Source organism: Colossoma macropomum, unplaced genomic scaffold (genome assembly GCF_904425465.1).
Source record: "Colossoma macropomum unplaced genomic scaffold, Colossoma_macropomum, whole genome shotgun sequence".
Lineage (NCBI taxonomy): Eukaryota > Metazoa > Chordata > Actinopteri > Characiformes > Serrasalmidae > Colossoma > Colossoma macropomum.
The window spans coordinates 26,959,168-26,984,936 of record NW_023494809.1 but is presented as its reverse complement, the minus strand read 5'-3'; the positions used below and the strand labels follow the sequence as shown (position 1 = coordinate 26,984,936).

At 41.8% G+C, this 25,769-nt stretch overlaps 1 protein-coding gene across 1 annotated transcript in view; it reads right to left on the bottom strand.

Moving 5' to 3' along the window:
• Window positions 1-25,769, bottom strand: part of ek1 (eph-like kinase 1) — a 134,835-nt gene that overhangs the window by 91,139 nt on the left and 17,927 nt on the right. Inside the window, exons 2-3 of the mRNA XM_036558388.1 lie at window positions 23,043-23,107; window positions 18,541-19,210 (exon numbers count right to left, since the gene is read on the bottom strand). Coding sequence (XP_036414281.1) covers window positions 18,541-19,210; window positions 23,043-23,107 — 735 coding nt within the window. The remainder of the gene's footprint in view (window positions 1-18,540; window positions 19,211-23,042; window positions 23,108-25,769) is intronic.

Sequence of the window (25,769 nt, the reverse complement as noted above, 5' to 3'; positions counted from 1 at the left end):
AAGAAATGTTGCAGGGATACAAGCGCTCTGGTACTCTTGCATCTGCCACCATTCAAGCCCAGAAACTCTTACATGAAAACGGAGATGACCGTATAACAATAACGTCTCTATAATTCAATAATAATACTAATAAGCCCCTTACTTAATATGTGTTTCTTTATGATTGGTTCGGCACCTTAAATGTAACTAATCAAATATCTGATGCAATATGCTCCGTGATCCATGTGCTAAAATTAAAGGCACTGCTTCATTATTATTTCATTGTTCGTCTGCTGTTATTCGCAGCTGCTTGTATGGCAAAGACAATACAAGCATCTGTGAAGAACCAGACATTAAAACAGGTAGATCATGCTGACAACACAGCGGTGACCTGCTGCTAGAGGAAGCAGAAAAACATGATGTTGAATTCCCTCGTTTGGTGCAGACCATCACAAAACTGCGTTCCCACCAGCAGCAAAGCAAACGAGGGTTCATTTGAATTCGGGCCGAGCCCTGAAATTTGATAGGTCAGCACCAAATGAGGTGGGTGTGAAAGTGCCCTTAGTCATTCGGCAGATGCCTAATAAACAGTAGAAAGGACACACACATTGAAAAATAAACTAAAAGATAATGGTCTTTTCCTAGACTAATCAATGAATTTGTAACTGAGGGCAAAGAAACAGACCAATAAGGCAATCAAACTAGCCTATTTCAGCCCTCCTGTAGCAGAGATGTCCAAACAAATTAGCCTATATTTCATTTCTGTTCTCCATTACTTAGCAACGCTCCTGAAACATGAGTTTCCTAATGTAAAACATGAAATACAAAGCACAAACCGTTGCCATGTTTCAATGGTTATTTTGACCTGGACCTCACACCTGTAATAAACTCAAATATTATACAATTAGTGTAATAATAACAGCACTATAAAAGCCAGCTGTTAATCTTTTCTGCTCGGTTTTGGCTTAATCAGGGCTTTGTGGGATAATGTGTCCCTCGTGGCTTGTAAACCCTGAGAGAAAGGGAAAGAGTGAGCGGAGGGCGAGGGAGCGACGGGAGGAGGCGTATAATTTCCTCGACTCTTTTCCGACTCAGTGAAAAAGAATTCGCAGTAAAAAGGTGGTTTCATGGCCTGAGAAACACGGTCTCCACTGAGCATGACCAAACACACCATCCATTTAGAGCGTGGACAGAAGAAAAGGAGCGAATGATGTGCGAACCTCACACGATCGGAATTAGAAAGTTGTGTTGGCTGTCAGCTCAGCGTATAATGGATGGTTCTGGCCCGCTTTGCTGCAGCAGTCACTGATCTGTACTGTTCCTCTTTACTGAGGGCGACTCCGAAGACCTGGGAGGCAGGAACAAAGCCGTCCGGCCGTCTGTGCACATATGGAAGCCATCATAGAAGGTCCAGTGGAGTCTACAGCTAGTGCGCATTTCATTACTCTTTGTTCAAAGTCCCAGAGCAGCACTGCAGTCATCCTGGACTTAGCTCTGGGTATATTAATAGACATTCGGGAAATGGAGTTGTTGGAGTACAATGGGAAAAAAATGATGCACTGAATTTACTTCATTCAAATCTGTACATCATTTCCATATGAATTAAATGTATTACATCAACACAACTACTTCCAAAAGTAAGTCAACTCAAAGACACCATTGTGCTGATGCACTGTGTTACATTCATGTGGAAATGGCCAAGCAGTTGTTTTGATTCTTGACTGAATCCTTAAGAAAGATGACACAGCTGCTTCCCAAGCTGCTAGCCCTTGCCTAGAAACTGCGAAGGCACAAATCCGAAGCCCAACAAGCCCAATAAAGTGCTTTCCTGCCTGGCATAAACAGAACAGCAGCATTTTGCAGATTTGCTGTGACATATTTGCCAAAGCAATGACGCATGCTTTCCTCTTAAGATCGAAGCTGGATAAGGTGACTGATCTCAACAGAGACATTTAAGCGCCATTTCATTTACGAGCACCATTTAATTCCCTTCAGCATAAAAAAGAAAGTGAATTGGTGTGGGTGTGTGTGTGTGGGGGGGTGCAATATCCACAAACTGTAAACTGGCATTTTGCCATCTACTGGCATGTAATTCTGTGTTATTTACTGCTCACACTGGGAACTGAATTGTTATTGATCCAGACAACAGCTAAACCTCCGCAAATGGACTGACAACATGGGGTAAATGGTTTGCTTGAGAATTCCTCTGATTAACTCTGTGATTGCATTAAATAAGCAAAGCAAGCAGCCAATCAAAAAAACAAAAACCAAAACACAAAGTGCATTCGTAATGGAGGGAAATTTAATGACAGGTCCACCCAAAACCCCCAAACCGTGTCTCTCGCGCTCCGGCATAATAGTGGCAACGTGTGAATGCACGTATCTTTTTCCACAGTAAAACCTATTCCAAAAACGACATGACTATCAAGGGTAAATTGGGTAAAAGGGTAAAAAAAAATAATAAAAGGCATAAATGGGCATCACAGATGTCTTGCACTTTAGAATTCCCTGCTGCGGCCAATAAAAAGCAGCCTAGCTGAAAGCAGCCCTCATACTCTGCGCTTTCAAATTGGCAGAGAGAGCGGCTCGCTGATAAAAGACTGAGGGGATCCATAACGCATTAGGCTAAAACTCTGAGCCATTTACTGAGAGCTGAGGGCTGAACACACTCTCCCAAAGATCAGAAACATTTCAACAGGTACCGGCAGAGCTTAAATGATCCAGCATTCAATGCGACAGCGACACGAATGGCATTACGCTCTTCATATAAGGACTTCAACAATAATATGGCTTAGGAAGCATCTTTTTCAGTCCGCTGGACGAGAGCCAATGCTGTAGATAAATGAAAGCCTTGGCTGTGGGAGAACTGACGGTAATGTAGTGTACTGCTGACGAGGCTGCAGACAGACCTGAAACACATCTTTTAGACTGACTTTAAACACTGGTCTTGGTGTGAGCCCATTCAAATCAATTTTGGTCTGAATCAGGCTTAATTAATTTACATTAACTTTAATTAACTAATCACTAGTCACAATTTGTGACCACTAAACAACTCCTGTCTGGATATTCTCGGGTGCTGGACCACTCTGAACCTAGCAAGGACCACTAAAACAGTCAAAATCAGATAAACAATGCATAATGCATAAAGCTTTCATATTTAAGCAATAATAGAAAGACCATCTTCTGCTTCTGATCTGAAATAATCCACAGGGAAAAAAAAACTCAGGAAGATAACTCAGTGCTATGGGATCTGAAAGCATTTGTAGCTGTCAAAAAAGCTGTGGCAAAGAAAAGGAATTATACAAAAAAGATTTGCCCCAAAACTGGACATCTGAGATGTGGTGCAAGGTTTTATGGACTAAAGGTCTACATTAGTAATTGGAATTACTTGGTTGGTAAGAAGCAGAAAATACAACCAACTTCTAAGACTGAACTTTGAAGGGGTGGAAAAATATCTTTGAAAAACTGAAAGCAAGTCCCCTAAAAAGAGAGGAAGTTGTAAAAAAGGCAAAATTTGAACACACTAAATACCGAAAATTTTGATATAATCTCTACTCTACGAAAGTGATGTGTTAAATAACAACACGCTAACTTGTGTTACCATTTTTAACACTGTTAGTGTCATACTGAGAGCGTTTACATGCACTTAATAATCCGAAAACTGCAGAAAATAAGATTTTGTCAGTAATCCGATCAACACGTTTACATGCTCTTGAGTAAATCAGATAATGGGAAAACTCCAGGCCTACATGAGTTAGGCAGTAATTCTGCTTTGCAACCAGCCAATAAACTCACAGAAGACATAAGGTAAACGTAACGTAAAGCTAAAACGTCATGCCGCTATTAAACAACGCACCACTTTAACTGAAAATACGAACATACATCATTTAGAAAATGAAGAATATTTAAATCCTTTATTTCCTGTTTGGTTTCAGCGCCGCTCCAGAAGTGTGTTGCTGCCATCTTACGACATCCACCGTCTGTTCTCGCACATGCGCAGAAAGAAATCTGATAGAAATCCGAGTAACAGTTTACATGCACTGAGAAATCTGATTACTGAGCTAAAATTCAGCCTCTTTATCAGATTTCTTAAGCGGATTTCTAGACCTTACTCTGATCTAAGAAATCGGAGGATGCTGTTCGGATTTCTAGATCGGAGTACGCTGTTTACATGACCATTTGAATAATCGGATAACTGCAGAAATTCGATTATGATTGGATTATTAAGTGCATGTTTACACGCTCATTATTTTCTGATTTAGCACATTCTGTGTTAAAAGTGACCCAAAATGCATCATCCATAACTGGGTATCAAAATATTTTCAGCACACAGAAAGTGTCGTTTTAACACATTTTAAGAGTCTAGTTTTTGAGGCTTCTTCACATTTTTTTGTTAAATATTTATTTTCTGTTTTTTCTGATGATCAAAAATGAATTTTGAACTGCAAATTAAATACATGAAAGTGTGGTCTCTGATTTTGCACAGTACTGTACACAGCAGACCACAGGTTAGGTGGACCTCTCGTATATTTTTTCCTCTAAAATTGGAACAAAAGACTCCTTTGGGCCATCCGAAACAGAGGCAAAACATGCAGACAAATCTGACTCATTGTACATTCCAATAAGAAAGCCACATTTCCAATTTCCTAAAAACTACACATAATCCATTTACAAATAAATAAATAAATGGCGATTTCACTGGCAACAGAGTGATATGCAGCAATTTGGTGTCTGTGTTTTTTTATTTTTTTTTACCTAAATCTCTGGCAAAAATATCAGCTGCTCCATTGGCAGAATCCCACTGGCCCCACCATGGTGCCATGCCATGCTGAGGATTACAGATGTGGAAACAAAACTTAAGGCCCATTTGGACAGAGCCGGACTAAAGGACGTGATTACGGAAGCCTCGCTGCCACAGACAACAGCACTAGTGTGTGCAAAGCTGATGACTACCAGATGGGTTAACCCCTCTGACCTTTACTGCCTAACATACTAGACTGGAGACACCCGAGCAAACAGGCGACCACACACACACACACACACACACACACACACACACACACACACACACACACACACACACACGCACACACCCCTCCCCCTCTCTCTGTCACAGCATATCAGCTCACACATACAGTACGACATTATGAGCTTTCCTTTGTGTCGGATTTTGTAAATCTGCTCCACAAAGCTAAAAAGACTCAAAGGACCAGGAGGCTTGGTTAGCATTAGCATTAGGGCTGCACAATATATTGTATGTTAAGCATTATTGCAGCAACAACCTGGGCAACACTGATATTACAAAGGCTGGAATATGTAAATGAGCCCTCTAAACAATCACAAAATTGTTTATTGTGTGCTGTAATATGAGTATTTTGGAAAATTCTGGGCAAAATAATATGGGTCACTTTTTAAACTAAACAATTAGGATTTTATTTGTAAACTATAATCGCTAAAACTGGTGAGACGCTGAGTCTCGCGATGCACACGCTCCAATAACTTGGTCACATAACCAACATTTGCATTTTCTTTGTATATATGTATATTATATTTATACTTGCACATCTTTTTTTTACCTCTCTACCATCCTCAATTGTACATATTGTGACCACAGCATCACTTACCATGGTTACCTCTTGCACTTTCTTGTAAATAATACTGTATTTGAACTTCTGGTTATATGCTAACTGCACTGCACTGGCTCTGTACTTGTACTCTGCGCAATGACAATAAAGTTGAATCTAATCTAAGATTTTATTTGCAAGTCATATTGCAACCGCTGCAATATTTAGCCAACACTGTCATAATTAGAGATGGCACAACACCACTTTTGCTTTTCTAATACTGACATTATCAGTACCTTGAGTATTGGCCAACATCCATACCAGCCCAATATGTTTTCTTTAAATACTAAGCTTTAAAATGAATTTTCTGTTGAAGCACTTCACTTGAGAGGAGCACAAAAAGGTAGGCTATGCAGCTGACAACATCACATCATACAGTGTGACTGTGCTATTTCAGGCTAGATTTGTTACAAGATTGAATCAGATTAATCCGTTTTTCCCTCTAATATCCGATCAAGCATTTTCTCCTGATATCGGCCCGATACTGAGGGATACCGACGTGCCGCCTCTAATCACAATATGATCTTTTGGCCACATTGCACAGCCCCAGCTTGTGTAACTCCAAACTCTTGTGTCTCACTCGTAGCTTGCAATGCAAGCGTGTGTAAGAATTCAGCCCAGCTTCTGCCGCTCAGAGCCTCCTGCTGCGGCACTCTGTCAGGGGCGCTCACAATCCCATGACCCAGTTTCAGCGCTGGGAGAGAAAGATGCTCCTCGCGGTGAGATTACTGTCACAAAGAGCTCAACTCGGCCGCTCCAGCCCACAGTTCAGCCTCAGCTCTGTGTGCTCAAAGCAATAGTTTGACGAAAAATTCAATTAACACAATTTTCCACTCGTTCCAAGTGTAAGTGTCGACCAAGCACGTGTTAAGTGTCTGAAGTTTGCTTTTTTGGTTTTGCAGAAGATCTACGAGGTAAATGAGTAACAGAAGCTTAATGAAAGCATCAATTACCACCATGCAAGCGTGTCTAGATCATTCCAGTTGCTTATGAGGTTTCAGACACTGTATGATATGCGGTTAACTACAAAAACAGTCAAGAGCACATGGCATAGCGAAAAACAGTAGTAGTGGTCATTAGAAGTCTGAATTTTGTCCTTTTTGTAAGATACCAGCATGTTATACAGTGTAAGAACCCACATAAGAAAGTCTGTCTGAGATTATTTAATTACCTCAACCGTTTGAGGTTGATTATACATTTAACACAATACTAACTGGACATATATAAGCTTCCATTACTTGTAAGATAGACTAGGCTCATAGCTCCAGTGCAAAACTAAAGAAGCAAACTTCAAATACCAAACATGTCTTAGCTGGTCAGCTACTATCAGTGGCTTAATTTTTACTAAATTCAGAGGACATATAACTATACTCTGGGGGTGTAGCAATTCAAAAATTTCATTATTAGACTATGTACGAAACAGTGGTGTTGTCATGCATCCCTTCGGTTCAGACTCTCTGGTGGAACACGACTGACGTCATCTCAATCCAACTATTGACAATCTGATTCTCTGGATTACTGACTCTGTTCAGCTGATCTCTTTGTCATGTGATCTGGATAGGTTAGTTTATAAGGACAGGCTTTAGTCATAGTTATTTGTGAGGTACTGCTTCTGTCTAAAGCGGTTTAAGAGGTTTTTTGTCTTTTTAAAAAAAAAAAATAATAAAAAAAAATAAACACACCTTGGGAGCCACACAGTCCATTTTACCGTCTTGGCTGTAAATATGTCTCAGTATGTGCTAATGTCCATAAAAACATAAATGAAAACGCAGACTTACTTTGCTCTGCTTTAAGCTTTAGCTCAGCTATAGCTGCTTTTCTCGCATCTCCAGCAGGAAACCTTTTCGCAAAAGTAGAACAGTTTCTTGTAAAATGTCTCTCAACGTTCGACTTTTTACGGGGCTGAAGTCGCTTCTCAGTCGCCAGCTTCTTGTTCAAATTTTCCCGTTCCACCTTAAATGTACCAGAATGTACCTGCTGCACCGTTTAACGGGACAATTCGATTGAAAAACTGACTTCAGCCTCACAACTTTTTAGTGTTTAACAGTTTCTCGTTGCAGATTAAACGTATCAGGAAACCAGCTGGAGAGATTATAAACACAAATAAGTCCATTCGTCTCTAAATTATTGATGTTCGTCTTAAATCTTTCACTTTGCCTTTCCGTTAACTACGAGCTAGGCAAGACTGTTGTCTGCATTGCTATGGTGACCTGCAGTCTGTGCTGATCTTCAGGGTTGAAGGGTGAATTAGCAGTTCTACATTAACTCCAGCATTTAAGTCAATTTATTGTTAAACTGTGTTGAACGATCAGCAGAGCTTTATTTTACTGTAAAGGAGGATTATTTTATTTTAACCTTAAAATCTAATTCTGCTGTGGAGCCGCAACAGGGCAGTAAAATAGTTGCATGCGGCTCCGGAGCCACATTTCCGACCCCTGATCTAGAGTTATTATGCGTTATTTCCTGTGTGTTTGTATTCCGATTCTGTTCTGATTTATAATCTCTGTTTTTTGACTTTGCCTTTGTGCCTGTTCCCTTTTGGATTTGGCTGCCTGGTCCTGTTTGTTATGTCTGTCTATTTTTGTATTTTGTCTTTGTTGGATTTGACCTTTGCCTGTTTATTGACAACAACCTCGGATAACGAACTGACTAGTAAAGCTTCATTTGCTCTTTTTATCAGCGAGCGTCTGATTCTGTCCCATTACAGGTTTCTTGATTTGATATATCTTCAATTTAAAAATTAATGAGTGGCTAAAAATGAACATTTTGTTAATATGTTAATGTTTTGATGTTTCAATTGATTCGAGCATTCAACATCACAAAAGTACAATAATATCAGAAACAAAAGTTATGCTTAATAGCATTCCTGATAATACAATAGCTGCAACATAAAACACTAGCCATAAGCTAACATACTAGTTACAAGACAATGGCATAACTCAAACGATATGCTGTGATATAATTTGGTAGAACGCGATATGTTGTATAGTTACAGGCCTATTATGCTCATAATGAAATCTAAGGTACACAGATCTCAGTACAGCTACAGACACCTATCTACATTTTGTGTCCAGGAGTGGAATCCAGGAAAATCCTGGACAGGTGGCTAAACTTGGTGTAAAATGATTTTTTTCTCTCTGAACCATTCATTTAAGCTCTTTTAACGAGAGAAGCCCATCAGGAGATGTTTGTGTCACTGTGGGAGGCCATTGGGTCATGTCTGATGCCAGTCGGTGGCTCAATGGCTGACACATTCAGGCAGGGCTCTCGAGTGGCATTCCCAACCCACAAGAGCACTGCGATTCATCTGAGCACTCTGAAGGGAGGAATGAGGGTGAGAACGTGCAGACCCTGTGAGAGGCCTTCACACAAGAGGCTTTGCATTGAAAAGAGTCTTTAACAAACATCCAGGCAGGGGAAAGAGAGAGAAAGAGGCGACTGGGAGAGAGCAAACAGGGTTAAGGAAGACAGGATGGGAAATAAAAGAAAGCACGATGCCAGTTTCTCAGAGCTAAGACAAGACAAAAGAGACCCGGAGAAAGACAGAAGTGTAACAATACATGTTGTATTGTTCGAGATGAGGCTCACGAATTAAAACTGGAGCACAGAACAAAATATTCAACAGATGGGAAAAATGCAGTACTCCCTATAAAAGAGTGCTTATATGATAAAAGTCATCAAGCAAGCCCAAAGTTTTCTTCTTTAACTTGAAACTCCTTATAGGCAAGCTAGAGGCATATAAGCTTGCATGGCCAGCATGTTCACTCATGTATAAACTCATGCATATTATCATGGTGCCATTACTCAGGCTAGCTAGTTGCGCAGTATTGCTGCTGATAAATCGCAGCTACTGTATTAGCTCATGGCTAGCATACTGGATTAAGTTGTGGCCGTTTCATTATCTCATGGCTAGTTTATTAGCTTGTTGCTAATAAATCGTGGCTACTGTATTAGCTCGTGGCTAGCACGTTAAGTTGTGGCTATCCATTAGCTCATGGATAGTGTATTAGCTTGTTGCTAATAAACTGTCGCAACTGTATTAGCAGAGCTGGTTCACGAGAAGCCTGGCCACTTCCTATTCCCCCCGTTATACCAAAACAGGACTGCTAAACAGCAGGGGGCGCCCACTAGCGAGTCCTCACTGAATGGGGTAAACAATGCTCAACGGCTAAAAACGAAAAGTTAAAATAGTTTCTAATCACTTACCCAGAACGTTTCTTTAATTTTAGAAAGTAGAAGGATGGATTTCACTACAAAAACAAAAACCTTACCTATATATTCCCTTTTTACTACAGCAAACGGGTTTTGGGCAGCAGAAGGGCTTTACTGCTAGAGAGTGATGACTGATTGGTGAGCAGAGCAGCTCATTGGCTGTTCACGCTCACTGACATCATGAACGTACATGAGGTGCCGTTTTAAACTCCTATAACTCGAGTTTAAAAACTCTTAAAAATATACATCAGTGTTAAAATGTTTTATACAGGAAATGAATGAATTCCTTTACATGAAAAATGTTTGAACATTTATAAACTATGATTTTGCTCAAATGCTCCATATCAACCCATTCATTTTGGACTCGCTCTTGAGCGCCCTCTAGCGTCTGAGAAACCCGGAAGACATTGCAGAGTGGGAATTCTCCTCTCTACAAGTTCTCTGGTATTACCTCATGGCTAGCATATCGGCGTATTAGAATCTAGCAATGGCATGTCCACTCATCCATGCAAACATGCCCCTTCTCTCCCATATTAGCTCATGGCTAGCATGTTTAGTTGTGGCTATTTCATTAGCTCATGGTTAGTGTATTAGCTTTAATTTTGTTCCGATTTAAAGCACAGCTTTTGTTTTGTCTGTATGCTTCTAAAAACAGTTTAAATGGATTAAGTGCCATTCTAAAGTATCAAAAACAGCATTTTTATAAATGTTGAATGTTCCAATTAACTGAAAATGGAAATCTAAGGATTTTTTTTAGCACGTTTTATTTTTTTCTGTATCACAAATCTGTTAAATTCATACCACCATATTATAATCGAACTGAACTATGAATTTTGTGAATCGTCACATCACTAAGAAAGACAGAAAGAGAGGTCAGTGAACTGAGACAGAGAGAGTAGATGGGCATCCAAGCAGCATTCGCCTCAATCGCTATCCTCTTTCCCTCTCTCTCTCTCTCTCCCCTGCGCTATCAGTAATGGAGAGTGACAGAGCACGACCACCTGCATGAAACACTGTAGCCCTGTGGGGTCTGACCTCTCAGATGGAGAGAGTGAGACAGAGAGGAGAGAGAGAAGGGGGTGAAAGGATTGACAGAAACAGAGAGGCAGAATATTGAAGGAATATCGAGCATTCTCAGGAAAACAAAACCCAGGGAGAAACAGCCAGACAAGGAGAAGGGCATGACACAGGAGACAGGCGACGGCAGAAGGGGACGTTTAAGACTGGCCTAAATTTAACCTGCTTATATAATTCTGCTGACACTCCTAATCATGTTATTCTTCGGTGAATGCATGGGATTTCACAGCACAGCGAGGGAGAAAGACTGCAGCACCAAGAACCTCCAGAATCCACTGAAAAAGCACAAGGGTAAAAACAGCACACACGCCGTGGCACCTTATATACTTCTGACTCATTTGTCATGGCAACACTCTGCGTCTTAAGGGCACGTTGGACCCGGACGCACACTGTTTCCTCAGCTAGCCAGGCAGAAACTCAGTCTTGCGGATTAGACCAGCACATGTAAACCCTTCAGCGTGAGGTTGTTTTTGATCCTCGATCTTCTGGTGATGTATTTATGGTTTAATGGTGCCATTACTTATTGAGACACTACAGATGTCTCTCCATGATTACACCACAGGCTTGAAATCAATTGTGCAGCTTATACATACAGGTGCACTTCTGTAGGTTTCCAATTACTGACTGTAGCCCATTTGTTGTTGCACAATTTATCAGCCCCCAGTTTACCTCACCCATCTGTGCAAAAATGACCACCATAGGACCACTGCTGACCCCCTATTATTTAAATGGTGGACTATTCTCAGTGCAGCAGTGACACTGGCAGTGGCATGTTAGTAGGAATTGTGCTGGTACAAGTTATCAGGCAATGTTGCTGGGATATTTAGTTGCTGGGAACACAGTGGTACTGTGGTCAGAAACTGGCCACTGGGGGCTCCCGAGTGGCACAACCTAAGCGTTGGCCCTATCATCAGGAGATTGTGAGTTCGATCCCTGGTGATGCTACAGCCATCCGTAGCCGGGAGTCCAAGAGAGCACAATTGGCCTCGCTCTCTGGGTGGGTAGAAGGGCCCCCCTTCTAACGTAACAGATCTGGCGGTTGGCGTAACAGATCTGGCGGTTGGCGCTTTCCTCCGAGAGCGTTCAGCTGTCCAATGACGCTGCGTGAGCGGCAGTTCGAAAAGATGCGGTGGCTCTTCACAGGTCTCAGAGGAAGCCTGTGTTAGCCTTCACCCTCCTAGCGTTGGAAGTATTGTGTGACTGGGGGAGTCCTAACTAGCGGGTGGAATTGGAGACGATTAAATTGGGAAGAAAACTGGGTAAAACATTTTAAAAATTAAAAAAAACTGGCCACTGATGAAAGGAGGACAACAAATATGTGTGTGGAAAAAAAGACGTACCAAAAATGTAGGCATCATCATGCTACGACCACGCTGGTGCACCTGCAGTGCTAAGGTCCACCATCCAAATAATAACTGGTCCAATGGTGGTCCCTTTATGGTGGACACAGTAATAGAGGGCAGTATGGCCAAAAATTTATATCGAGGTATAATTAAAATTTCTGACGCTATAGTGTATTGACATACTTGTCAAATAAAACCATTTCAGATGCTTAAGCGAGCCTATTTTTGTAGGCTAACAGTGGTTGTATTATTCTGGAATGTCTCTTCACTTTACAGAACCATACTTAACAACTCAAGTACATCTAAAATATTACTGTTGTACAAAACAGTGAAAACAGAACTCAACAATATAAGGATAAACCTACGTCAAAACTGCTTCCTAGCCCTGACCTCGCAGCAGCTTCACTGGGCCCAGCAAAAAGTGGGCTAAATGTTATTTTCTGTCCAAATTTCGCTTTAATTTGTTAAGTATTACCACACACTATCAGCACCAGAGCTTTGGCAGGATGCGAGGACTAATCCCTGAGACATCGTTGTCGTCGTCATCGCCGTTGCCTGATGCAACCACGCAAAGAAGGCGGCACTGCAGGTAGCACAGCAAGCGGTCTGGTGTCCATGCTAGGCTAAGGACTAACCCATATAACTCTGATGTCCTCTGCCTCGAAATCAATTTGGACTACCTCAGACTGCAAATGACCACACCGTGGGAGGTGATCGACTGAACAGTAACACAACAAACTTCCCTGACTTCCTGAGCCGTTCAGCTAAACAGGCTCACGTAAGCATGTATTGACTGTATGAACAACTCAGCAAAGTTACGTTCAAATAGAGACCCACGGCTCAAATACCGCACTCCTGTCATTAGAGAGATTATCTTTAACAACCTGTTAACAGATCCAGAATTCCTCTATCAGGCTTAAAGCAGAATAGAGTAGCGACAAGCTAGCAAATTAGGCGCTAATTAATTGCAATATCAGCCTCTCTTTCTGCCTCTTTTTTCTGTCCCTGTTCTGAATCAAAGTTGCTAAAATAATCCTCATCATCCTCTCATTTCCTGTCACCCGCCCATTCCCCGCTCTCTCCACACACGCTTCCACCCACGAGGCAGCAGCCCAGAAAGGAGGTCTGAATATTTAAAAGCGCTAGCATCCTCGGCACATAGGTCTCAGGGTGGCAGGCTCAGTCCATCTCACACTGGACAGGGAGAAGGCATGCTAGAGGTGAGAAAACTCACACGCGCGAGCAAGGAAAGCAACAATAATGACGGTGTAATTACAGAACAGCTCTGGTCTGAGGCCAAAAGCAGAAGCCATTAATGAATCCATTAGCAACTCGCGGGATGAGACAGACGGGGAGCACAAAGACCAGCGTTTAAGCCCATCACCATATGCACGACTACACAGGAGACGAGCTGTTTACCTTTTCCCAAAGGTTACAACTCCTGTTTTTGTAAGCTTCTTTTTCAAAGGCCCAGCTTTGTCTCTGTCTATGGGAAAATGCAGTCCTGAAGAAAGATTTCTCGGCTCCTTTTCAAAAACAGAGTGATTAGGAGGCACAGTCCTGATTTTTGATTGACAGGAGGAGGAAGAGTCACGACTCCATTGAAGGGATAATGAGGTGAAAGAATAAGACCAATAATTTAGTTTAATTCAAGTAGATTACCAGAGCAGTTGAATTAATCATGACATCTCAAGTTTCACTATGGCTTGATTGTTTTAATAGAGAAATTATTTTTAAAAAATCAAAAATTAATACACAAATATGACTGGAAAATAGGGGTGGGCAATCAGACAATATATCATCATTATCCTCATAAATAACATCACTATATGCTATTCGGAGTATATCGTAAATATCTTCAGTTCATGATAACACCGACCTGAGGTTTCATTAAAAAAAGAGAGAATAATCAGTCCTGTTTATCTGTATTTAGAGTCCAGTGTGTTAAACTTGTCTTAAAGTCTTTAGTAAATGTGATACTGTTGGTGCTTTTTCGCCTGTTCCAACTCATCAAACCTCAGAAAAACTCAATATGAATATCGTAAATAGCATAAAAAATTATTGTGATATTATATTGCCCATCCACACTGGTAGGAACTATTTAAACAGTAGTGAAATACAGACCATAAATACAACGCTTTAAGCTGAAAATAGCCTGAGAATTTGATTATAGCCAAAGAATGTGTATATTTTATTGATTAATATTAATAATCGATTATTCTTGACTAGAATTTCAAAGTTGATGCAGCTAATTCTCCCTAAAAACAAGTGATTCTAATATCAAATAATCAAGTAATGGTATTCTACTGTTTTCGCAGTCTATGGTGGCAAAATCATTAGCCAAGTTTCAGGGGGCGACAATCACTATATTCTGGGAAAAACACTCTACAATTTACTAATTGAAACATCAACATGTGCTAAATGAGCACCTCCAGTATTGAATTAACACCTACAGTGCTCACTCAATCCCAGCTGAACCCAAATGAAAAACTGTAAGACTTAATACAACACTGGACATTTTGCTCTGTGCCGAGAAAAACAAAACAGCAGTGCAAATCATAATGCTAAATAAGTCAGTGTGTTAAATGATTATGCACTTCTACCCAAAAATTATTCAATAAACAAACCTAATCGTGTTTCTACACTACAAACTAGACAGCAGACAACAGCTAACAATCTTTAACAAGATCTTTCTGCATGAAAGACAATGCTCGCACGCCCCTCTCTCCCGCTCCAACACTTCAGCAGGCAGCCCAGAGACGGTTGGCGTTATTATTTCTTATTCTGTTACAGAGAGAGGATTACAAAGCGGAGAGAAAGTCTGCCATACCCTGTCACATCTCAATAATCTCCTACCTCGAGCTCAGCCTTCCAGACATCACTCCACTCCGCCACACACAATGACTGTTATTCTGCTGAGGATTGAGTCATCACAAGCTCCTGAGCTACAGAGACTTTACATGGCGGTGGAACACAGCGCTGGAGTTTCCAGCACAATCATTACACATGTATTGATGTATACGTACATCAATGTACACCGATCAGGAATAACATTATGACCACCTCCTTGTTTCTACGCTCATTTTATCAGCTCCACTTACTATATAGGTGCACTTTGTAGTTCTACAGTTACAGACTGTAGTCCATCTGTTTCTCTGCATACTTTGTTAGCCCCCTTTTACCCTGTTCTTCAGTGGTCAGGACCCCCCCATGGACCCTCAAAGAACAGGTACTATTTGGGTGGTGGATCATTCTCAGCACTGCAGTAACACTGACATGGTGGTGGTGTGTTAGTGTGTGTTGTGCTGGTCTGAGTGGATCAGACACAGCAGTGCTGCTGGAGTTTTTAAACACCTCAGTGTCACTGCTGGACTGAGAATCGTCCACCAACCAAAGATATCCAGCCAACAGCGTCCTGTGGGCAGCGTCCTGTGACCACTGATGAAGGACTAGAGGATGAGCAACACAAACTGTGCAGCAGCAGATGAGCTATTGTCTCTGTCCACTATATGAGTGTAGATGTAAAGTCAATGAGTGGATACAGTGTTTAAAAACTCCAGCAGCACTGCTGTGTCTGATCCACTCGTACCAGCACAACACACCACCACCATGTCAGTGTCACTGCAGTGCTGAGAATGATCCACCACCCAAAGAGTACCTGCTCTGTGAGGGTCCATGGGGGTCCTGACCACTGAAGAACAGGGTAAAAGGGGGTTAACAAAGTATCAGAGAAACAGATGGACTACAGTCTGTAACTGTAGAACTACAAAGTGCACCTATATAGTAAGTGGAGTTGATAAAATGGACAATGAGCATAGAAACAAGGAGGTGGTCATAATGTTATGCCTGATCGGTCTATATGCTGACAGCATGTACAACATGTAAATGTACATGTAAGAAACCTATACAATTATGTTTTAAAGTCCCAATAACAAGATTTCCATATTTCTAGATAAAATAAATCACAAAATAGGGACATAGACTGTATTTCTCCTCTGTCAACAACAACAAAAAACACTGCTGTATTCCATGTAACCCCAGCGATCCCACCATGCTATCGCAACTGAAAAACTAATGCAGGTGGCCATGCAGCGAATGCATCCTTTCTATCTTGCAAGATAGCCAGACGGCTTAGCTTGCTAACAGCATCCTTTCTGCCCCGATGGTCAAAGATTGCAGGATTGCACTAAAAAGAGATACGAGGAAAGGGTAAAATGAGTTAGCAGTATGGATTGAGGAAAGAGATTAGCCTTCTCTGTTTGGGTGCATGGAAAGGGAAGAATAATGCTAAAGAAAACCAAGAGAGACCTACAGTCTGCAAGGTTCATTTACTGATAAGCCACATATAAAATCTGATTATTTCAAATTGCCCACAGGCCAAGGAGCCTGCGTCATTGTTATTTAGAGGGCAAAGTACACAGGAAAGGCCAAAGAGAATGCACATCTTTACTCTTTGTATACCTGGGGTGTCCAGCTTCAGTCCTAATAGGCCTGGGCCCAGCACAGTTTGGTGATTTCCCAGCCTCGGAAGTTACACTGTGTTTGTGTGCTCATTGGTAGGTTTTATGTACCACAAGGTTAACTACTAAATACGACTTCACTCCATTCAGGTGCTTGTTAAAACATACACCCACAACTTGGGGAAAGATAGTAAGAAGGTCTGGAGAAAATGTATTTTCTTTGTCATATTTACAGCTAAACAAGCCATGGATCTCTCAGCAGGCCCAGAGTTTTATTACACACTTCTATAATCTAAGAATAGCTACATTAGCTTGCATTGAAGTCCCTGTAGTTACTGAATAATAAGCCTTTGCATAAAATTAACCTGGATTGATAAGTGGTTAAAAAGCATATAGATCACAGAAGTGCATCAGGCATATTTGTTTTCCCAATTCACTGCCATGTTTATCGTTTTTCACCTCTGGAAGAGGCAAAAGGTCACGTTATACATCACATTCCAGACTCGTGTATTATCTAGAATACCCAGTTTCCCACTTGTATACACAAATTTGTCAATCGTTCAAGTGCAATTTACTGGCAGGGAAATTGGTCTTTCCCAGTTTCTGACACCACTTAAACATCACCAGAATTAGGGACAGATCAGAGAGGCGCTAATTACCCCGCCTACCTACACTTTGTGCTGGTGGAGGTGGCCAATTTAGCAGGTTATTCGCGAAGAGCTTCCATGCAAATGAACACAGACGCAACTAATGACCACACATGACCAGCACAATATAATCACGTGATCGGCTCATATGATTTTTGTATGAAAGCCTGTTTCTCCAAGGTTCTCTCGTTCAAAATGTAACTCATTAGGTTGAAATAATTGTCAATATTTGTAAAATTGCAGCCAGGAGCAGTGGGAGAAATCGGCACACCCTATGTTTGAATACATATGCAGACACCTACAAATAATTTGATTAATAAGAAAGACAACATCCAGACACAAGATGCATTTAAAGCCAAGTGTAAACAGGGCCATGGGGCGTTTCTTATGCTGCAAGAATGCTTTTGCTTTCAAATGACCATGATTGTGTTGGAAAAATGGAGGAGGCCCCACAAAAAAAAGTTGGACAATAAAGCTGAAGCAGAAACTGGCCATGTTAACACTATTTTCATATTAGTGGCGAATAGAAGTGAATAGTCAAACAATGGAAAGCGACTTGAAAAACTGTACAAATATAATAAACGGTAAAGTGAATGTTAAACATGGACAGTTAACCCACATTTTATTTCTGCTTTGTACGAGTTCAAAACACTAGTAAAATGGGCCAGCTAGCTGATAAACTACAACACTCATTTCACAAGCTCAGTAGGGCAGTAGTGTCCCGTCCTCATCCTGGAGTATCTGCCCTGCATAACTTGGTGTTTCTTTCAGAGTGAAGATAACATCCTCCACAGGCAACAAACTTAAATATGGCATTTGTTTTGCAAATTGTAGTGCATAATTTGTTCACTTGCTGAGTTTAACACACATGAAAACATGAAACATAAAATGTGCAATATGCCACAGTTTTTGCACAGACCACATTTTATGTTTTATTTATTTTTTTTCCCCCCAATATGTTATATTCAGCAAATAAACAGTAACTGGGCATTAAAATATGCACAAGTATATTCTCTGTAGGGGATGTTAACTTATTTCCACTTTAACAAAATAAACTATAGTTTTACCAGAGGCATCCAAACTTTTGCATAAAACTGAACACAAAAATTCTGCTTACGTCAACACAAATGAGAGCACACTGAACATCACAGTGCAACTCTGCTTATTTTTGCTGAAAGAATTTAATTGTTCTACTCACGCTGGCAGCGGCCGTCTACCTCCTCAAAGCCCGGCTTGCACACGCAACGTCCGATGGGCACCAGCCAGCCTCCATCGGCACTGCAGAACATGCGGGGAGCCTCCAGCTCCTCCGCATCTTCTACACAGGACCCACGCACTTCCACCAGTGCCGAGTCGCCACCAGTCACCGTGTCACCGAAGCGGGCCAGGTTAAGCACAGCTAGAGGGCAGCGCTTGTAGAAGACCCTCACCGACACCAGAGCAATGCAGGCGCCGAGGTCCTGGAAGGCCAGATAGAGGCCGCGCTTGCTGAGACCACTGATGTCCCGCACCTCCGTGTTCAGCTTCATGACACGGTCGCCCACGTCCGTCTGTGTGAAGCTCTCATCGGCCGCTATAGTATCGATCTTGACGTACTGGCTCTCACGGATGTGCCGCAGGGGCGGGGGTGAGGCGCTGTTGGATTCATGGTAGTAGACGTTGAACGTCTCCTTGCAGGTCCCAGGGACCCCCGGCAGGCTGTTACAGTCTCTGAGCGTAAATTTGATCTCCACATAGACGCGCTGGGCGCCCTCACGTTGAATAAGGCCTGTCCGCAGCCAGTTGTTCTGGTTGGCCTCCATCACGTTGCACACCTGGTATGTCCTCATGGGCGTGTTCCTCTCGTCCATAACGCTGATCTCCTCCCACTGCACATACAGAGGAATACAGTCAGAACAGAGGAGCTGGGAACTGTATAGTACCACGGAGAAGTTGAAAGACATACTCATTAAGGGTTTTCCTTTTTTCAGTACTTTCACTTTTTCAAATAATAGTTAAGATGTTAAAAGATGCATTTCCAATAAGCTTGAGGAAGTTCTAAATGCTGAGAATTTCGAAATTAAACATTTTTGGTATGGAAATAGCCCTGAGATGGACTGGCAACCTGTCCAGGGTGTTTCCTGCCTTCCGCCCAATGACCGCTGGGATAGGCTACAGGACCCCCCACAACCCAGAAGCATAAGCAGCTTAGTGTGGGTTTGTGTGTGTGTGTGTGTGTTTGTTATGAAAATAAACTCGTACATAAGCATCAGCTTCTATATTTCTAATTGTCTTAGTCATGGTTTAAGTATTTTAAGGGCAATTCCACTGACTTTCCTGCATAATTTTGTGTTACTCTAATAATAACAGTAATAATAATAATAATGATAATAACAACAACTTCACTTCAACTTACGTCTATTTTTTTATTTCTGCCTTATTTATGTCTATTTTTATTTCTATTTTTATTTCTGCCAAATGTATGTAAGTTTATGTGCAGTTTTATGTCTTGCTTCTGCAACATTGCAAATTCTCTTCGAGATCAATAAAATTCTATCTATCAATCTATCTTACTATCTATTGATCCATCCAAGGATCTATTGATCTATCTATCCTTAAGTGATTAAGATGTTAAAATCTTTTACAGTGGTCTGATGTGAAATGCTCTGGTTTAAATAAACTTACCGAGTCAGAATGGTGGTGATAGGAACCAGACGTCTAAAGTGTTTAATGCCGCTTAAAGCTACCTTATGGAAACCTGTTACACTGAATGATTACAGGAATGCTGATGTCTCAGACATTGTTTTACGATAATTCTAAGATCTAAAGTGTATTTTTAAACACATTCATGGCGGAGAAGTACATGGAGGGCGTTCTAAAGCAAAATAATCCCCAAAGAAAACATTTTTCTACTTTTTTTTTTTGTTTTTTTAAGTAGTTTTACTACTATTTTACCATCATCAACATTACATCTAAAAACTTGAAATACATATGCAAGTTCACCAGTCATTCTGAATAGCAAAATAAATGGCCAAACGTGTATTGTAGACATCCTGACCCCTAGTTCCCATCACCATCTATCACCATGTACTGTTACTTACAACAACATTTAAAAATTGAAAGGCTTTTGAAAATGCATGCGGTGACTGACAGGTGGATCCCTTCTGATGTGAAGACAAAAAGCTTCAGTGTTCAGTCAATCACCTTTACCTGATTGCTTGTACACCTGATTAATCTATGAAGTAGTACACTAAGCACCTTGAAAAAAAAAAAAAGTTGGGTGTTTTGACAGAGGCATGATGAGCGCATTATATGGACTGTGCTGTCACTGCAATCAATAATAAAAAGCAGTCAGTTAAAGCAGAAAGCGTTTTATTTTCTCATCAGAAGTGATCCACCTGTCAGTCAACCTCTGCAAACAACCTTGAGTTTTTTTTTTTCCTGGCATTGTTAAAAGCAGCTATGTTTTATTCAACAGGTAAAAAAAAATGCTAAACATAAAATATGCATTTTATGAGTTTGTGCTGATTGAAAACAGTGACAGCTGAAACAGAGAAGTGCCATCCCAACTGTCAATTAAAGGCCACACCTACACGTTACCTTTCAAAGGCGTACCTGAAGGTATGCGGGACATATCAACAGCTAAAAGGTTTCCTTGTTCTAGTAGAGGCCCACAAAAACAGGCACATCCCGGATCATTCCTAAAAACTGGCCCTGCAAACTACTTTGATTCCTGATCAAGGCTGCAGTGCTGTGGGAAACATCCTTAAACGTGTTGTGAATCTGCATGTGGCTTTTCATCCTGAGGCCTGCACTATAATCCATCATTGGAACAGGGGTATTTGCTTGAGTGCAGCAAAAGCGAGTGATGATGGATGATCCCCCGCTGTGAAGGCAGGAGGATCTTCGCTCTGCAGGTGAGCGAAATCGTCTGAAAGTGAGCTCCTCTCCAGACCACAGTGGGCAGTCCGGAAAGGACAACCAGCTGAGGGAGGCTTGGAGAGGTCAGGGTCATGGATGGGTGAGAGCCCACCGCTAAACCCAGCGGGGTGTTTGCAACGCCACCTGGCTGTCCATGAGGGATCTGGGGGGGCTGTTGAAAGGTTACTGAAGAACACAAGCTTGAAGTGTTCTATCAAAAAAAACTGACAGTGGAGCTTTTGTTGGAAGGAAGTGGTTCTTCTAAAAAATCTCTTCCTGTGCATAAAAATGGATAAGAGGAGACCGCCGGATGCTCCAGGTTGTGGGCTTCCTTTTGTTATACGCCTCAGATAGTCCTCCTGTTCTCCTTTCTCAACAGATACTCCTCCTGTTCTCCTTTCCCAACAGATACTCCTCCTGTTCTCCTTTCTCAACAGATACTCCTCCTGTTCTCCCTTCCCAACAGATACTCCTCCTGTTCTCCTTTCTCAACAGATACTCCTCCTGTTCTCCTTTCTCAACAGACACTTCTCCTGTTCCCCTTTCTCAACAGGTACTCCTCCTGTTCCCTTTTCCCAACATATACTCCTCCTGTTCCCCTTTCTCAACAGGTACTCCTCCTGTTCCCCTTTCTCAACAGGTACTCCTCCTGGCCTCCTTTCTCAACAGGTACTCGTCCTGTTCTCCTTTCTCAACAGATACTCCTCCTGCCCTCCTTTCTCAACAGATACTCCTCCTGTTCACCTTTCTCAACAGGTTCTCTTCCTGTTCTCCTTTCTCAACAGATACTCCTCCTGTTCTCCTTTCCCAACAGATACTCCTCCTGTTCTCCTTTCTCAACAGATACTCCTCCTGTTCCCCTTCCTCAACAGACACTCCTCCTGTTCTCCTTTCTCAACAGATACTCCTCCTGTTCTCCTTTCTCAACAGGTACTCCTCCTGGCCTCCTTTCTCAACAGGTACTCCTCCTGGCCTCCTTTCTCAACAGGTACTCGTCCTGTTCTCCTTTCTCAACAGATACTCCTCCTGCCCTCCTTTCTCAACAGATACTCCTCCTGTTCACCTTTCTCAACAGGTACTCCTCCTGTTCTCCTTTCTCAACAGATACTCCTCCGGTTCCCCTTTCTCAACAGGTTCTCCTCCGGTTCCCCTTTCTCAACAGATACTCCTCCTGTTCTCCTTTCTCAACAGGTACTCCTCCTGTTCTCCTTTCTCAACAGGTACTCCTCCTGTTCTCCTTTCCCAACAGGTACTCCTCCTGTTCCCCTTTCTCAACAGGTACTCCTCCTGTTCTCCTTTCTCAACAGATACTCCTCCTGTTCCCCTTTCTCAAGAGGTACTCCTCCTGTTCTCCCTTCTCAACAGATACTCCTCCTGTTCTCCCTTTTCAACAGATACTCCTCCTGCCCTCCTTTCTCAACAGATACTCCTCCTGTTCTCCTTTCTCAACAGATACTCCTCCTGTTCTCCTTTCTCAACAGATACTCCTCCTCCCCTTTCTCAACAGTTACTACTTTTGTTCTCCTTTCTCAACAAATACTCCTCCTGCCCTCCTTTCTCAACAGATACTCCTCCTGTTCACCTTTCTCAACGGGTTCTCCTCCTGTTCACCTTTCTCAACGGGTTCTCCTTCTGTTCACCATTCTCAACGGGTTCTCCTCCTGGCCTCCTATCTCAACAGGTACTCCTCCTGTTCTCCTTTCACAACAGGTTGCAGTGGCCAATGAGCTTTATTACTTGAAAACTATGTAAACATAATGTAAACATAATAGAATTAAAAGTTAAGAAGACTGTACTCACCCCCTCCGCTGGGTAGGCCTCCCAGCCCAGATCTCCAGGAGCAGACATGGAGTCCAGCAACGTAACTGAAAGAGAGAGAGAGAGAGAGAGAGAGAGAGAGAGAGAGAGAGAGAGAGAGAGAGAGAGAGAGAGAGAGAGAGAGAGAGAGAACACTGGTATAAAATGTTGCCACAAAGATAGTTTTCTGAAGTAAATAGCAACGACCCAGTAAAACCACAGCAGGAATCATTGCTTTAACCTACATTTAGTTTTGTTCGTAGGCTATAAACATACACACATACCACACATTTTGTTAGCCTCTGTGTACTGTGTTCATGTACATCTTTTTACGCCATATAACTTCCAGGTACTCTTTACTCAAAATAATTACACTTTACATAATTACTGTGAAGTCTGTACCACTTATTCAGTTAAGACACAGAACCTGTTGGGCATTTCAGTGTAATTTAGAGAGACTGTCTTGGAACTCGCCATCATGTTATCCAAATTAACTACCTAGTACTTTGGAATTTGTACCACACATTAACCTACTTAATACCCACAACTTAGGGAGTCTGTAAAACAAAGCATCACCCACTTTTGAGCTGATGAGCTAACACTAGGACTAAGTGGTACACTGTTGCATGCAACATGTTGCTTGTGTTCTACACAAGGCATTTTCTCCTTGCATCTTGAAAGGTTAAACGAGTACTTGAGCGCATCCCTAGCAAAAGATCATACTGTATGCATGCAGACTACATTTACTACAGATCGACCTTTAATGAAAACATGCTTCTCTATTTAATTTCTCAATTGCTGCTAACAAAGGTTCATGTGCAACACATTAAGACCCCTCTGAACAAGGACAAGCAAAATATCTGATATAACACATTCACTACAATACACAGCACAGCCAACACATCCGAGAACCAGTTTAAAACTGTTCACAAGAAAACAAAAGAAAAACAAGACGGACCTTGTTATCCTGCCCGCTGGAATCTATTCTTGAAACAACATTTTCAGAGGTTAAAATAGCAGCGCCTCTGCTATTTATATCGGTCAGGCCGTTTCCCTGTAGCCTCAGCCATGAACTTCCCACTTTGAGCTCCATCCCAAACCAATTACAGCCCTGGCATGCAGGGCGATTAATTTTTAATCACATTCAAACCTCAGATGTTCCTCCTCTTTCACGCTGCATATCAACTTCTCCCTCTCCTGTTGCAAACACACACCCTTTGGCGTTAAATTAAAAAATTGAGAGAAATACAAAAAAGCACAAGTGTCTCCAAAGTCTAATTAAAACAGAACGTGTGGGTGAGCCTGGATGAAACACAAACAATTAGCATTCTTCAAATGATTCATTAATGGCTCAAATGTGGATATCTATCCTTACTGGCCATATTCTGAGGGAAGGGGCATGATGTATGATGACACAGTGTTAGAGAGGATCAAAATATCCATGCCTAACATACTGTAGGCTTCTTTATGCTGCAGATATAATTAAATTCAATGTTTTCAACAGTTTATCTACATCAGATGCATTCCTCTATTCTTAGAGCCATGCAGAGTCAGCGTGGAATACATATGTTTTAGTGTTGGGCACTTTAGTCAGCGCTGGATACATTTTTCACAGATTTTGACACTGTGAGCCACTGATGTATGTGTTACTCATAAAAACATATAAAATGTGCCATCATACCAGCCGATATATCTCATCCGATGTAGAGGTGATTCAATGAAACAAACAAAAACAAACAAATACACCGATCAGGCATAACATTACAACTCCTTGTTTCTACGCTGGTGGGGTGCCTTTAATTCTGCCTGAAACATACCCTTTTATCTTGTCCATTTTATCAGCTCCACTTACTATATAGGTGCACTTTGTAGTTCTACAGTTACAGACTGTAGTCCATCTGTTTCTCTGCATACTTTGTTAGCCCCCTTTTACCCTGTTCTTCAGTGGTCAGGACCCCCATGGACCCTCACAGAGCAGGTACTATTTGGGTGGTGGATCATTCTCAGCACTGCAGTAACACTGACGTGGTGGTGGTGTGTTAGTGTGTATTGTGCTGGTACGAGTGGATCAGACACAGCAGTGCTGCTGGAGTTTTTAAACACTGTGTCCACTCACTGTCCACTCTATTAGACACTCCTACCTTGTCAGTCCACCTTGTAGATGTAAAAGAGACGACTGCTCATCTGCTGCAGCACAGTTTGTGTTGGTCATCCTCTAGTCCTTCATTAGTGGTCACAGGACGCTGCCCACAGGACGCTGTTGGCTGGATATTTTTGGTTGGTGGACTATTCTCAGTCCAGCAGTGACACTGATGTCACCACTTCTGTGTCTGATCCACTCAGACCAGCGCAACACACACTAACACACCACCACCACGTCAGTGTTACTACAGTGCTGAGAATGATCCACCACACAAATAGTACCTGCTCCGTGAGGGTCCATGGGGGTCCTGACCACTGAAGAACAGGGTAAAAGGGGGCTAACAAAGTATGCAGAGAAACAGATGGACTACAGTCTGTAACTGTAGAACTACACCTATAGTTCACCTATATAGTAAGTGGAGCTGATAAAATGGACAATGAGCGTAGAAACAAGGAGGGGGTCATAATGTTATGCCTGATTGGTGCAAACTGACTGCTTTTATATAGCTTATTATTAATAAAGGTCAGCAATATGTAACTTCTGGTGGGGTGCCTTTAATTCTGCCTGAAACATACCCTTTAAGTGGT